The following is a 16,554-nucleotide window of genomic DNA, read 5'->3' as shown; positions in this document are numbered from 1 at the left end:
TTGCAAAATGTCCTCCCCAGCAGAGCATGTGGGGCCTTCACCCAAACACTTTCAAAGATCTCTGGCGGTCTTTGCTCTCTGCCCTGCCCCCATCACCAAAACATTCGCACAGATTTTTCAAAGAAAATTCATAGGATCCTTCACAAAGGAAGCACTATTTTTCTTCCAGGAGCTCCTGTAAACTATATGTCTCCAACTAAAACTTTTTTTTTAATGATTTTATTTATTTGTCAGAGAGAGGCAGTGAGTGCACGCACAAGCAGGGGGAGCCAGGCAGGCAGAGGGAGGAGGAGGCTCCCGGCTGAGCAAGGGATCATGACTTGAGCCTAAGGCAGATGCTTAATCTACTGAGCCACTCAGGCATCCCAAAACTTTTTAAAACTCAGTGTTGAATTATTATATTTTACTTATATTTATCTACTCTATTTTTACTGCTCCTTGCTATGAAACCTATTTCTGGTGCTTAATTTTGTGGCCTCACAATGCTTTGATACAGTGGCACTGACCCAGTAGCAATTGGTAAGGATTCATTTTCAAATAAAGCGTATTTCAGCATTTTGTGTGTATGCGTGTGATTGGTCCAGAATTCTACAATCGTCTTTAGGAACTTCTTCCTATGATCCAAGCTATTAGATATAACCCTCTTTTCTTACAAACTATTATTTCTTATTAGCTGAAGTCTGAGAATTTAATGCCATTCTTGTTTGGTTTATATTAAATTTGAATTCTATTACAGATTAGGAGAAAAGTATATGTGTGAGTGTGTATGTGGGTCCTTATTTACAAATTATATCATGTACCTATTATATTATCAATTATTTGATTGACTACAAGATCTCCTGTTAATATGAAAATCATTATGAGTGCTTTTTGGTGATCTTTTTTCTCCCATCTTTGCCTCCTCTTTCCAGCTTCTTATCTGCCAAAGAAAGAAGATAAGAAGATAATTTAAAAACTCAGAAACCTATCCTTTCAAAATCATATTAAGGACATCCATACTTAAAGAATTCATAAGCACTAAAACAGTATACTTATAAACTTAAAAAACAAGTATTTATTAAAACTTTTATGGCGGTGTCTCTTGCTGCATCAACACGAGCGGAAGCACCCGGTACTGGGCTCGGAGCAGAACTCCACGGATCACTTTAAGAAAATGACAGACAAGCCGGACATGGGGGAAATCGCCAGCTTCGATAAGGCCAAGCTGAAGAAAACGGAGACGAAGAAGAATACCCTGCCGACCAAAGAGACCAATGAGCAGGAGATGCAGAGTGAAATCTCCTAAGAACCTAGAGGATTCCCCACCCCCATCATCTTCAAGGCACCCCAGTCGTGATGTGGAGGAAGAAGAGCCACCTGCAAGATGGACACGAGGGACAAGCTGCACTGTGAACCCGGGCACTCCGTGCTGACGCCACCAGCCTGCGGGTCTCCGAGGGGACCCCCCCCCCCAATCGGACTGCCAAATTCTCCGGTTTGCCCTGGGATATTATAGCAAATTATCTTTATGTTTAATAAAAAAAAAATTAACAAAGTGGCAAAAAAAAAAAAAAAAAACAAAACTTTTATGGCGATAGGATCTTTTTCCCCCACTATTCCCATTTACTGTTTGAAGGGGTAGGTAATCACAAAATATTAATCAGTGACAATTCAAATCATTCATATATTCAGATAATACATTTATAACTTATATATTGAAAAGCAATTAAAATTAAAAATTTGTTAAAATGTTCTATGTGGGGCGCCTGGGTGGCTCAGTCAGTTAAACGTCTGCCTTCAGCTCTGGTCATGATCCCGGGGTCCTGGGATCAAGCCCAGAGGAGGCTCCCTGCTCAGCAAGGAGTCTGCTTTTTCCTCTCCCCCTGCCCCTCTCTCTGCTTGTGCTCTCTTTCTCAAATAAATAAAATCTTTAAAAAAATGTTCTATATAATCAAATTGGGACTTTTTAAAATAAAATAATACAGTTCTGACTGCAAGTGTTAATCATGGTTGAAAATTAATCATGAATGTTGGCACGCCTGGGTAGCTCAGTCGGTTAAGCATCTGCCTTCAGTCAGGTCATGATCCCAGGTCCTGGGACCAAGTCCCAGGAGCCTGCTTCTTCCTCTGGCCTGCCACTCTCCCTGCTTGTGCTTGCTCTCTCTCTTTCTCTAATGAATAAATAAATAAAATCTTTAAAAAAAAATTAATCATGAATGCCACCCAAAACTAATCAATACATGGCTCTTTGTACTTCATACAAAGCTTGTTCCAATATATATTTTTGCTGTCTTCAAGCATCTCCAAGCTTCTAAAAACCTGTAGATACATTTAGGTTTGCATTAAGTAAGGAGGGATAGTTGATGTTAAGGAAAAATAAACTTCTTAGAAAATATAAAGCAATTTTAGTCCACCTCAATGAAAGGAAAAACTTGATTCAAGTACAAATGGCAACTGTGAACTAACAACATTCAAGCTTGTTCATGTAGTTCTCCACCACTTCAGAGAATAAAGTGAGTTGTATATAGTCTTGCATTTATAGTAGTGACCCAGAGAATGTGTTTAATCTCACCAATCAGAATTTCAGTTCAGATTTGACATCTCTCATTTCTTTGTATCTATTGTGGCACCATTTCTGTGTAGACTGTTCAGTTTCTTTCAAGAGGAAATTCTGCATTTGATCCTTGTTTATGAAAGCAGCAAAAACTGTAGTTAATATAAACCTTGAGTTAGATTCTTTTTCTATGTAAAACACCGGCCTGGAATTTCATGGAAAATCATAGACAACAACAGGGACTGCACGAAAATATCAAGTAAACCACTGATAATTATCAGTTCATCTCATATAGATGATTGCAGGGTTGGTATACTGAGTTTGTGTCCTCTATTTCATAGATAAATACATGGATAAAAGGGACATTTTATAGTAAAAGTTCACAGAAAAAAAAGAGAATGAGCAGAAATCATGCACTCAAAAGCATTTCTGTTGAATAATTTGGTATTATGACTAGCATCTTCAGCCTATTTAATAATGTTCAAACAATATTAAATATATTCTTTAAAAAAATACTGTTTTTTAACCTATTAATACTCATTTTGAAATTGACCCTTCATAATTTTCCTGATCTCAAGGGAAACCTCTGCTCCTCTCATCTATATACTCGCTAGTGCAGAGCAATTAACATATATTCCAGCAGCTTAGATTCTGTCTGATTGTGATTATTTTAAAAGTGTCAGGGGACTGAAACCATACTCTTAGAAAACAGGCCATGACATGATGAAACAGTGTTTCTAAAACCATGGGCATTCTCACAGTTCAACTGGTTTAAACTGTAAGGCAGTTCTCCAAATATCTTTACCCTACTTAATGCCTAGCATGGATTTAGTAATCTATTCTGTACTGTATTACGTTGACCTGGAGATTTAGCAAAGCACATAAGAAAGATACTTTGAAAGTGAAGGAGATAAACTAGAATAAATCCTCAGCCTTAGGAATTAGAGGGTTTTAACAGAGAGGTAATGTGGTTCAAACACCACTTTGTGCAGATAAACAGAATTCTAATTTAGTTGTTATGTACTCTATCATCTATCTAATCCACCTATGCATCTATGTATCTAGTTATCTATCACTATGTAAAAAACTACTCCAAAATTACCACACTGTTCTGTATGGGTCAGGAAATAAGGCAGGGCTTGGTTGTGCATTACTTCTACTATGCAAGGCACTGACTGGATCAGTCCATGGTATTAAGCTGGTGGCTGAGCTGGTCTGAGGAATATGGGTACAGGCATATGCCTGGTAACTGGACAAGGGGGCTGGAAGGCTGGAGGCAGCAGTACTCTTCTTCTCTATATAGTATCAGGGGCTCTTTTTGGGTTCTCCCTAATAGGGTAGGAAGACATTTTATATGGAGGCCGAGGACGTCCAGAGACTAAGGAAAGAGTTGTCAGTTCTTTTTAAGACTAGGCTTAGTATCAATATAACATGACTGGTTAGTTTATGAGTCAAAGCATTCATATAGAGGCCTAGATTTAAATGGTGGGGAAATATACCTCACTGTTCACTGGAATGACTGACACGGAATTTTTGCCATTTTTAATATGCCTTAGTTCCCTCTTTGGCACAAATTATTTTCATTTCTCCCACATGCAAAATACACTCAGCTCTTCCCAAGATCCCTGAAAGTCTTACCCCTTTTCAACACTAACTTGATGTTCAATATCACATCACCTAAATTAGGTACAGATGTAGATAGGATTCCCCATATAAGATTCCTTTTAATCCAAAGATCTGTGAATTTAAAAAATAAAGTCATGTGCCTCCTTCCATATACGTACATAACACAGAATGATATAGAAGGCATGGGGAAATATTAATAAACATTCCTTTTCAGAAAGGAGGAACAGAAGACCTAAGTCAGTAGTCTACAGAAATTCTCAAATCCATATGGCCAATGTCCCTAGTCCACTGGTTAGAACCCAGTCCTTCCTGGGACTGATTCTCTGCATGTCTTAGCTGATACTTCTAAATCATCTTATCTTTTCCAACTCAGCCTTGATTTGCTTCTGATGTTGCTGCAGAAAACCCCAAGAGTCTTAAAGACATGGTGTGCAGAAAAGAGGATCTGAATTCTTATGAAAGGTCGTTAGAGCCTTACATCTAATATATCATGCTTTACTGCTCTGGATTTATCTTTGACCTGAAACAACTACTTAATTTGGAAATCTTTTGCTGTTTAGAAAAACTGTTCTGAATACTATTTCATCAAAATTCAACAGGAAAACTCAACAGTTTCTTCCTTAATACATCTGTAAGAAGCCACTAGAACTCAGGTGGCCCTATATAAATTATGCCTGGAAATCTGCTTATTCTTTTTACTCTTCTTTTTAAGTAATCTCTACATCCAACATGGGGCTTGAACTCACAACCCTGAGACCAAAAGTCACACACTCCACCAATTGAGTCAGCCAGGCACCCCGAAATCTGCTTAGTTTAGATCATTAAGCCATTAGGTATAGTTCCAATCTTCCATTTACTATTGGTGACAGTGTTGTTAAACTTTCTACCACTAAATAACAAAGACCACTTTTAATCCAGCCATCAATACACTTCCCTTACTGTCCTTCATCTACTTTTAAGCTTTCACTATTGGTCTCCTTGAATTCCTCCAAATATCTATCCACTTCTGTCCAAAGCCAAAGTCCTAAGTTTTAGATTTTTGTTAGGGCAGCACCCCACTTCCAGGTAACAAATTCAATGCCAGTTATCTATTGCTGCATCATAAACTATTGGATACTTAGTGGCTTCAAACAAAAACTTTATTTTTTACATCTCATGATTTTTTTGAGTCTGCAAAAGCCAGTCTGAGCAGGAGTAGCTCTCTAAGGACACTTCTGTTAAATAAATTGCTAGTGTGACTAGCAATCCTATCCTATTTAAACAAAAACGATCAAACAATGTAAAATGTATTCTCTTAGAAAAGAGCTATTTGTACAAAACAATCCAAGTTGCCCAGTTGGCTAGGCAATTCTGCTTCATGTGCCATCCACTGGGCTACCTACTGGTATTTAGCTGAGCAGAGATGGAGGGTTCAATAGGGCTTCAATCACATGCCTGCACCATTACAGAGATAGTTAGCTGAGCTCATACTGGCCCTTCTCCCTCTTCATATATTCTCAGGGATACTCCGTGTATGACATTGTTAATTCTGCCATATTCCATTGGTCATATCCGCCACAGGCCAGCCTAGAAGCAAAGGTGGACGAAAGGACTCACTGCTGAGTAGGAGGAATGTTCAAAAATTTTAACAATTTTTTGAGGGGATTTGTTTTGTTTTTATTTTTATTCTCTCTCTCCAAACTTGCATGGGGTATGAATCAAATCCTCATTGTATAAAAACAAAACACATGGAGTTTGTCAAATACCATATAAAATTAGAATGAAATATTAAAAATCAACTGTTCACTTTACATACCAGATACTCAAATTATTTATATTATTAATATTTTACCACGTATCTGAATGTAAGTGCTTTGTAGTGTTGGTGTTATATGTGTGTTACACATGGGATGATTCTGACCTATTAGAAGCCAGAATTTGTGATAATTTTTAAACCACTACAAGCAAATGACCCAAGACCAATTTATGGACTGGCAGAGTAGCTCAGATTTGGAATCAGGTCTCCTGGACCTGAATTTTATTTTGTAAATGTTTACATTGCAAATGGTAAGATTTCACTCTTTTTATGGCTGAGTAATATTCCACTGTGTATGTAAATACACACACACATCTTCTTTATCCATTCACCTATGGTTGGACATGTGGACTGTTCCCACATCTTGGCTATTATAAATAATGCTGCAATAAACATAGGAGGGCATATATATTTTTGAATTAGTGTTTTCATTTTCTTTGGGTAAATACCCAGTGGTGGAATTACTATGGTGGATCATACGGTAATTCTGTTTTTAATTTTTTGAAGAATCTCTATACATGGAAAAAAGTGAAACTGGACCACTTTCTTACACCATAAACAAAAATAAACTCAAAATGAATTAAGACCTAAATGTAAGACATGAAACCATAAAACCCCTAGAAGAAAACAGAGGCAGTAATTGCTTTGACATCAGCCAAAAAAACATTTTTGTAGATATGTCTCCCCAGGAAAGGGAAACGAGCAAAATTAAAATACTGGGACTACACCAAAATAAAAAGCTTTTGCACAGTGTAGGAAACCATCAACAAAACAAAAACAACCTACTGATCGGGAGAAGATACTTGCAAAAGATACATCCAATGAGGGGTTAATATTCTCTTGGCATTTTTAACATGCAGTACGCCTTTTGTCTACATTAAAAAAAGTTTATATTAATATATTTCAGCTAAATGAAATATACATATAAATAATAAATACCATGTGCCCAGCAGTCACTTAGACATAAAATACTACCTATATATTTAGTAGTCTGTGTGCCCCCTTTTGATCTCATTCTCCTTCTCCTGAGCAAACACTACGGTAAATTGACTATACCTATGTGTATGCATACATGTATATACCCATATACACATCTATGTATCTATATGCAATGCTTTTTTCTTCTGTGCACTGCTGTTCTGTATCTTTCACTCATTTTTATATGCAAATCTTGGTTGAAGGTTTTTTTTTTTTTAATTTATGTACTCTAATTATTATTGTTAGGCACCTGTGCATCTTGCAATTAACTTTTCCTGGACCAGGGACCACTGGATTACCACTTCATTTATTTTACTGTTGTGTTTTAGAAAACAGATGTTTCCAGTTTTAACAAAAATTTTGTTTTTCCTGATAGATTTTTGATCCCTGTAGAACTGGTTTCTGGGCATGGTAGGGGGTAAGCACATATTTTATTTGTTTCATATGGATAACCTGTTCCACCATCATTATATATGTAGGAGTTAATTCTTTCCCTCACTGATCTGTAGTGCTTCATATATTGTAAAGCAAGGTTTAAAATGTGTTTTCTCTATTCTGTTCCATTAGTCCATTTCTCTATCTCCCTACACAAATACCACTACTTATTATTGAGATCTGGAGGGCAAATACCCTCAGCTTACTCTTTTTCTTAAATCTTCTCTTAGAGATTCTTGGCCATTTCAATAACCTTGTAAGTAATATAACCACTTGTCAATTCCATAGAAACTATGGAAGGATCTTGATTGCCACTGCATTAAATTAATGTACCAGTTAGGATTGAATTATCCTATACATACCATTAAGACTTTCCAGCCATGGATATGAATACCTCTATATTTAATTCTTTAATGCTTTTCAATAAGTTTGTAATTTTCACCTAAACATTTTACAAATTCTTTATACTTAATGTTTACAGTTTTTATGGTTTTTATAACGTTACCTTATTTGTTGTTGCTGTGTATAGTAACACAATGGATTTATGATCTTATATATTACTTTTTTTTAAGATTTTATTTATTTATTTGACAGAGAGATAGAGAGCACAAGTAGGCAGAGAGGCAGGCAGAGAGGGAGAAGCAGGCTCTCCACTGAGCAAGGAGGGCAATGCAGGGCTCAATCCCAGGACCCTGGGATCATGACCTGAGCCAAAGGCAGACACTTAACAACTGAGCCACCCAGGCACCCCCTTATATATTACTCTTGCTGAACCCACTTACTAATTCCAAATATTTCTCTCTTAAGTTTTCTAGGTATACAAACACATGAGTGAGGATATTGATGATTTTGTTTCTTTTGAAATCTTAAAACTTTTATTATTTTTATTGTGTTCCAGCACTGCTTAGGGCCTCAACCACAATGCTGAATAAAAATGGCCAGAGCAGGCATGCTTGTCATTCTCCTGATTTAAAAGAAAACACTTTTACCTGTTACCACTAAGTGTGATATTTGCTGAAATTTTAAGAGACATTTCTCTAGTTAACTCCAAATTTACTATGAGTTTTTATTTTTTTCCTTAATCATGAATGAATATTGAGTTACATAAAGATATTTCCGTATGATATGATGAATATATTGTTACATAATTTATATATAATGAAATGTACATAAAATATAACATATATTACTTTATTATCAAAAATTAAATACTTCTTGAAATACCAGAATATGCCTTACTCAGTCATGTTTTCTTTTAATATACTACTAGATTTGGTTAGCTAATATAAAGTTATTTGTACATTTATTCATGAGTGAAATTAGTATAGTACCTACTTCAGTTGGTTGGTAAAAGATTAAATGAGTTAACATTTATAAAGTCCTTAAAACAATGCCTTAAAACAACTAGTACATAAGTACTACATGAGATTAACAAAAAATAGCATGGTATATTCTTATTTGTTTTCATTACTAAATATATTTATCAACCTCCTAAAATGAAATCAATAAGACTAATATTCTACTTTTTGAAAGAATTTTAATAAGATGTCAATTATCTATCAATTGAATATTTTAACAGTAGACCTGGTTTGGGGTTTGTTTCTTGGTCTGTTTGCTTTTTTGGAAGCGGGTATATGAATTACTATTTCAAGTTCTTATTTCTTGAAGTTCTAATTCAAGTTTTCTATTTCTTCTTGTATTGTTTTTGATAAAACAAGAAAATACAGGCAAAGTACTCCTACCTGTGGAGCTTCCATTTTGTGACGAGAAAAAGAATACAAATGCCAAGAATAAATAATACAAGGATAGGGTAAAGAGTAACAAAATCATAGTGTTATTTTACATCAAGTTCAGAGTGAAGTCCTCTTTGTTTAAATGTGTTAAAGAGTTTCCTAGGGTATTGTAACAAAGTACCACCAACTGAATAGTTTAAAAAACAAATATGTTCCCATATTTCTAGAGGCTAGAAATCGGAAATCAAGGTGTCAGCAAGTTAGTTCCTTCTGAGGGCTGTGAGGGAAGAATCTGTTCGGGCCTCTCTCCTTGGTTTATAGATGCCATCTCCATGTTCAGAGGTGCTCTCTTTATATGCATGTCTGTGTCCAAACTGCCCCTTTTTATAGGAATACCAATCATCCTGAATTAGGGCCCATCCTAATGATCTCATCTTAACACAATTAATTACATATGCAATGATCCAATTTCCAAATAAGATCACATTCTAAGGTACCAGATGTTAGGACTTCAACATATCTTTTTTTGGGGGGGGCGGCGATTCAACCTGTAACAGATGATAATTCAGTAGAGATGTGAATAAGGACAGAAAGACAATTATTAAGAATTTCTGGGGAAAAGAGTGTTCCAGGCAGAGGGAGTAGCCAAAGGCCACGAGATAGAAGCTTCCCCAGCATTTCCCAAGAAAAGTGTATGCCCAGAAGTGGTACAAAGTGAAGGAGGGGATGGGGAAAGGATGTGCATCAGAAATAAAGTGGGGGACCAGATCCGGAGAAACCTGGCACAAGGTGCCTGGTAAACTATGGTAAAGACACGGAATTTATTCTGTGTGATACAGGAAAAAAATGAGTGTTTTGACCGATGGGTGTCATGATCTGACTTTGTATAAAATAAACAGAGAAGTATAGAAACTAAAAAACTTGTTATGTAGTTATCACACTAATGCAGAGGAGAGATTATGGTAGTGGCTAAGAGTAGGAGAGTACTAGGAGAAACCATGAGAAATGATTCAATACTAGATATATTTTGAAGATAGATTTCACATATTTTACCAAGGTTGGAATACTACATAGGAATACTCAGGTTAATATCTCAGACCACATGGGTAATAGAAATTTGAACTTTAAATCTGAAGTGATGCAAGATGGCAGAATAGGAGGTCCCTAGTTCACATCCTTTCCCATAAACTTGCAGTGGGACAGGCCTGTAATTAGACATTCATTTCTTTAAACTCCCAGAGCTCAAACTGAATTAAATCATTTCACTTCCTTCCCTTTGATAGGTTGGTAGATTTGTTCTAATCCTATTTTACTTAAGGTGTAAAGTTTTCAGCATATATAATTTTCCATGTTATAAAAGCCCAAGGAGTCTTAACTGTCCCCACTCCCAATCTATTCCACTTTTACCCTTCCTAGAGGCTGTTAAGGTCTCAATCTCTAGGTCAGGTAGACATCCAGCATACTGCAGGAGTCTAGGTTGAGAATTAGCTTATTACTACAGCTCATTCTTCACATTTGGTGCCAAGAGATTTTTCATTATCTTATTTAAACTCAGCCTGCACTTAAAGTGTTAAACTGTATCTAGCTAGCATTCCTGGTAGTTTGAATCTAGTAGGGTTTATCTGGATATATGTTCCCATAAAGGGACAGAAACATATACACAATGTTCATGATAGAGTAGAATGGCATGCTCTCCTTGAATTCACAATGCAACTCAATCAGCTGAAAATTAATGATGCTAAATGACAGACCTGATTGGTTTCCTAATAAAAATGTATATTCATCTTGGTAACATGTACATATTATTGTTTCTCATCTTCTATGCTTATAATTTTTTTATTCAAGAGACCATGTTTCTTTTTATTTTAAAACTTTCTCTTGTTTTGACATATTAGGCTTTCATATTATTTGAGTCATTAGTGTTTGATGTAAATAATAATATAGAGATTAAGTGAAAAATTGGTGCAATACCTTCATTTTAACACTCAAGGTGTTTTGCTTTTGTTTGGTATCAGTAAAAGAATTTGAAAAAGTTGCTAATTACTAAATTAAAAAAAAACCCTTCTGATAATTCCACTCTTCACACAGAATCATAAGCATTAACCACAATGGTAATACTGACATTAGATTACTGAAAGTATACAATTCATAAATGTAAAGTTCTATAAATTTGCAAAGTAAGCCTGCCATTTTAACCCAAACTCATCAAGAAACAGATTTTCACTAGGACGCCCAGAAACTTCCCTTTGCACACCTAGATACTGCTTCTTCCATGGGACACCAAAGGTAACCACTCTTTGGGTTTAAACATAGATATAGATAAGCTATGAGTATTTCTGAGCTTCATATAAATACAGTCATACAATATGTAGCTTAAATTATGTTTTTGAAAAATATTTTGTGTGTAGTTTTAGTTTATTTTCAATGCAGTTTAGTATTATCTATCATGCTACTGATGAGCATTTGGGTTATTTCCACTTTGGAACTATTACAAATACTTCTTATATAAACTTTATTGTGCACCTCTTTTGAGGGTCATATCTGTATGCAGGTATTTCTTTGGGGCATATACTTAGGAATGGAATTACTATCATTGGTTTGCCAACTACAATACCTTGTGACTATTTTTCACATGTTACTTTTTCTCTATTCTTTATTTTGCATCTTTTTATCCTTTCCAGACTTTAGTGTGGAGAGTCTTTATTAGCCTGCCTTCTAGTTACCTAATCCTGTATTGTACTAAATTCTTAATATTAGATAATTCCTTCTTCATGTGCACAATTTTTGATACTTTAATAAATTTACATTCTCTGATGAAATTCTTTATATGTTAATCTATTTTCTTGAACATATAAGTTATAGTTCTTCTTAAGCCTTAGTTAGCTAATTCCAGAATCTGAGTCCATTATGGGTCTGTTTCTATTTTCTATCATTTCTCATAATTTCATTAATATAGTCAAGTCCCTTGTATAATCAGGTTTTTGGGGGGGATGACTTTGTTTTCATTTTTACTAAATACTGCAAATAGCATAAAAAATATGAAGAGTCTCCAGATAATTTTAATTCCTTCCAAATTGGATTCAACCATTTCTCTCTATCAGGTGTACTGGATTATTATGTCATTTGATATACTAAATGACACTCTGTGGTAGGTAATATTATCATTCCCGTTTTATAGATAAAAGCATCAAGGTTTTGACTAACAGCAGTTGACCCACTAATGCTCCTGCTTCTACAGATACTCTCCCTGGTTTAGTCCTTCTTTTTCAAGTGACAATCCATCCATGTTCCTCTTGCCCCCACGATGTGTAGGGAGGCTTGTAAGTGTCCAAAAATGCTAAAAAGCCATGTTGAACATGAGTTATGATAAGGAACATTCATGCTTGAGGCCATTTCATCATCTGGGTTCCTTCTAACTTTCCAACCTGGTCTTCTGCAATAAAACAACAATACTGCTACTACTACTACTACCAATTAATAAGAAGTCTCTATTCTCCCTCTAAAATATATTCCCTCTCCAATTTAAATTGTGTTGATACTCAGCATGATCTCTCCTCTTACCTCAGGCCACTCCTATGTAGTACCCAAAAATCAGCTCTGTAAGAAAGCATCTAAGGAGGGAATCACATTTTCATATTTAATTAGGCAATTTCCTTTAATCTTTGCTTCTGTTTCAGCGTGGGTTGTGGTGGGCAGGAGTGAAGAAGGAAAATGATATGAGAAAGTAAAGGTGGAGTGAAATGTTGAAATTAATTCTATCAAACTACGTTGCCACAATAAATTAAGCAAATTGCCTAGAATAGTATTGTATGGAAGAAACTGAATTTCCCTCATCCAGGTGGACCATTTCTTAAGCCTGTGCCTACCAGGAGGCAGGCTCTCCTTGACCACCAACGCTTTCCCTTTAGGATGATTAAGTGTCCCCTCTCCATATTCTCAAAGACACTCAGGCTACATTTGTCCTAGAATTACTACACTGTGTTTATAATATCTAAATATGTTTCTGTCTCCCTCTTCTATACCATAGGTCACTCTAGAGGCCAACAGTAACAACTTATTTATCTACTTACTATGATGGCTCTATTCTTCCTTTCATACACACACAAAAAAATCACTGAACGAGAAGTTGACATTTGTTCTGTATTTCTCTTGGCCCCTTCACTCCTTAGCCCAATACAATCTACCTACGCTGTCTGAATACACCAAAAGTCCTCTTATTAACAGTACTAGTTATTATCTTATGTTGTGTCAAAATAGTTCTTATTATCAAGTCCCATAGGCAGACTTTAGGCTATCTTATTTAAGATCTCTGGAACAAATAACAGCTAATTACTCTCTTGAATTTCTCCCTTACTTCTGTTTTCAAGACACTTTTCTCCTTTGATTAACCTCCCATGCCTCTGGCTATTCCCTTTCAATTTCTGCTGTGTGCTGTAATTTCTCTATTATGTCTCTATGTGCCTGTAGTCATTTACATTCCTCATTTCATTCTGTACACTTCACCTAAGATAGCATCTGTTAGGGCCATCTGCCCCTAAAGAGAATTATACCAGTCTACCACATGGCCAATTGATCCACTGATTTCACTGATGACACCTTCCTTTATCTCTTTTCTTCACAACAGGTGTGCTTACTTATCTTTTTCAGGAAAAACAACAATAAAAACAAAACTATGGCTGTTGAGGAAAACTGACTTTCTGGCAAAGTGCTATCAGGAAATCCATTCATCTGGGAAAGGAAACAACTCTATCAGCATGGTAAAGATATCTGCCAGAACCACAGGGAGAAAGTTGAAGGAATGTCAATCTGTGGGATTTCACAATTCCACAGAAGAATATTTCCTCTTGCTCTTCTATTGTCACCTATGCCTAGATTATATATTATCAAATTGGTTCCATGACATCTAAATCCTACTGTAGACAAAGAGAATCCATTCTTGCACATCTTCAGACACCAATTACAGCATTTGGTAGAATTCCAAACCCTCTCCCTCCCCTCCCCCCGCCCAGTTCTCTCTCAAATAAATAAAATCTTAAAAAAATATATTCTTTGAAATAATATAAATGTTCCATTCTTTGTGAATATTCTGACCCATTTAGGATGTTAGTTCATGGATTATTTTCTCTATTCTTTAAAAGGTAAAAATATTTTAAGAACATAGAAGAGAGACTGTTTAATGTGAAATCCTCAGAACAATGGAAAAAAGGAATGTGAACTTTCAGGAAGGTTTTAGAGGTAAAGCAATCTTATCAGTTCCATCATATAAATAGAAAGAAAATGAAGGGTGCAATACAGAAGTAGTGGGCAGTTGTAAAGGGGCCTTGAGAGCAATGATAGGAGGAATGAGTCAGAATTAATCCTCCCCAATCAATTCTCACTGAGACCATATCCCTTTAAAGTCTGCACTGCCAGTCTGATCAAAAGGACAGGTTACAACTTTATAGTCTTCACACTTAGTTAGCAAAGACTACATTTTGGTGACTACAAAACTGTAAGTTGAAATGAAATTAGCTGATTTGATTTTCCCTTAAAAAAAAAAAAAACAATGGGAATAAAATGCTTATAAACCAAAAGCCCAGTGCCCAACTTTTATAGAAAAGTACCATATATAATACTTATAAACTTGAAATTCTGAACCTCTAGAAAATAAACTTATTACCTCCACGTAAATTACTACCAACTGGATGGCTTAAAACTATAGAAATTTATTCTCTCACAGTTCTCGAGGCTGTAATTCTGACATCAAGGTGTCCACAGAGCCACACTCCCTCTGAAGGCGCTAAGGAAGATTCCTTTCTGTCTCTTCCTAGCTTCTGGTGGTTGATGGCAATCCTTGGCATCCCTTGTCTTTACATCACTCCAGTCTGCCTTGGTGTTCACATGCTCTTCCTCCCAGTGTTTATTTATATCTTCTCCTCTTCATATAAGGACACCAGTCACTGGATTTAGGGTCCATCCTAATCCAGTAAGACCTCATATTAACTAATTAACATTAACATCTGCAAAGACTGTTTCCAAATAAGGTCATATTCTGAGATTTCAGGTGGCTATGAATTTGGGGGAAACTTTACACATGTATGAACAGGTTTTTCTTTTTCAAAGACATATTTAGCTATATTTGTGGGTTTTTTCTGCATTTTAATACATGAGGAGCAGAGGGTCTTTTCATAATGTTAGTTGAAAGAGACAGAAAGTTTCAATATAACCACCTGTGATAGTAACATACTTCTTTATTGTCTTCTCTTTCAGTTTCAGCTATCTATCATCAATATCACGAATTACATCAATAGAAGAGATAGCTTTTCCTTTCTATGTATTAAATGAAACTTGATAGCTGGGCCTCGTATAGAACCGTCAGTTACAAAACATTTTTCTTTAGCTATTTGAAGACATTATATTGTTTCTTGCTTCCAGTATTGTTTTTGAAAAATCCCAGACTTTTATTGATCTTCTAGTTTATGATGCTTTATTTTTTCTTTTGTTTTCTTTTTTCTCTCTCTTTTTTTTTTTTTTTTAGTCTTTCTGTTTTAATCTCTGGGAGGTTTCCTCAACTTTATAACATTTACATAAGTACTTTTTCTCCTGTGATCATTTTTTAAATTTTATTATATTCTTTGAATGTTCCTCTTTATATCATCTTATTTTTGTCTTATAAATAGTCTCTATGATCACTATTAGGATATTAATGTTATCTTTTTTCTTTTAGCACAGTATTTGTTCCAAGTTGCTTTTTCTTTTATTTCTATCTTCCCCTTTAAACTTTCCCTCAAGATACCTCATAATTTATTTGCTTACTCATGATTAAGAGTGGCAGGAAGGGGGTGCTCAAAGCAAACTGAAAGTTCTGAGCATCTGGTATGGACTGGCAAACTTGAACTTCACTGCAGGGAGATCTGGACAATTATTACAAAATCCTGGATGTCAATCTTTTGGTTATCTATTTTATGAGAAGGCAAATTTCCCAAAGATAGATATTCTAGTCTCCTACCAGAAATAGAAGTCTGGTTGTCCACATCCCAGGAGCCAAGTGAAGAGACAAAAACCTTGGCATTTATATGTATGCAATTAATTCACTCTTCTCTTTATAATACTATACATTTACTCTCAACAGTGCAGTCCAAGAATAGTTTAACCTTTGCTAGCACACAAAACCTCCAGAGCACTATCAAAGCAATAGAAAAGCAATCTAATGGAATGGAAGAGGTTATCTAGGAATTTCGTTGGTTTTGTTTTGTTTTTTAATTAATATATAATATATTATTTGTTTCATGGGTACAGGTCTGAGATTCATCAACCTTATGGTAATACCCAGTGCTCATTACAACACATACCCTCCCCAATGTCCATCACCCAGTTACCCCATCACCCCATCCCCTTCCCCTCCAGCAACCATCAGTTTGTTTCCTATAGTTAAGAGTCTCTTATGGTTTGTCTCCCTCTCTGGTTTCATCTTA

General features: G+C 35.6%; 1 protein-coding gene across 1 annotated transcript; it reads left to right on the top strand.

The window, feature by feature from the left end:
- Positions 1-1,109: 1,109 nt before the first annotated feature.
- LOC112825260 (thymosin beta-10-like) lies at positions 1,110-1,533 on the top strand. Its single transcript, XM_073898593.1, has one exon. It carries the CDS (start codon positions 1,154-1,156, stop codon positions 1,283-1,285), a length of 132 nt encoding a protein of 43 aa, XP_073754694.1. The 5' UTR covers positions 1,110-1,153; the 3' UTR covers positions 1,286-1,533.
- The last annotated feature ends 15,021 nt before the right edge of the window (positions 1,534-16,554 follow it).

This window comes from Callorhinus ursinus, unplaced genomic scaffold (assembly GCF_003265705.2).
Source record: "Callorhinus ursinus isolate GAN/ISIS: 27379988/994484 unplaced genomic scaffold, GSC_fseal_2.0 scaffold12, whole genome shotgun sequence".
Taxonomy (NCBI): domain Eukaryota; kingdom Metazoa; phylum Chordata; class Mammalia; order Carnivora; family Otariidae; genus Callorhinus; species Callorhinus ursinus.
Note: the sequence above shows the minus strand (reverse complement) of the source record. Positions and strands in the feature narration are given on the sequence as shown.

Excerpts from the sequence above, each read along its gene's own strand:
- LOC112825260 (XM_073898593.1), top strand. The coding sequence starts at position 1,154 with ATGACAGACAAGCCGGACATGGGGGAAATCGCCAGCTTCGATAAGGCC.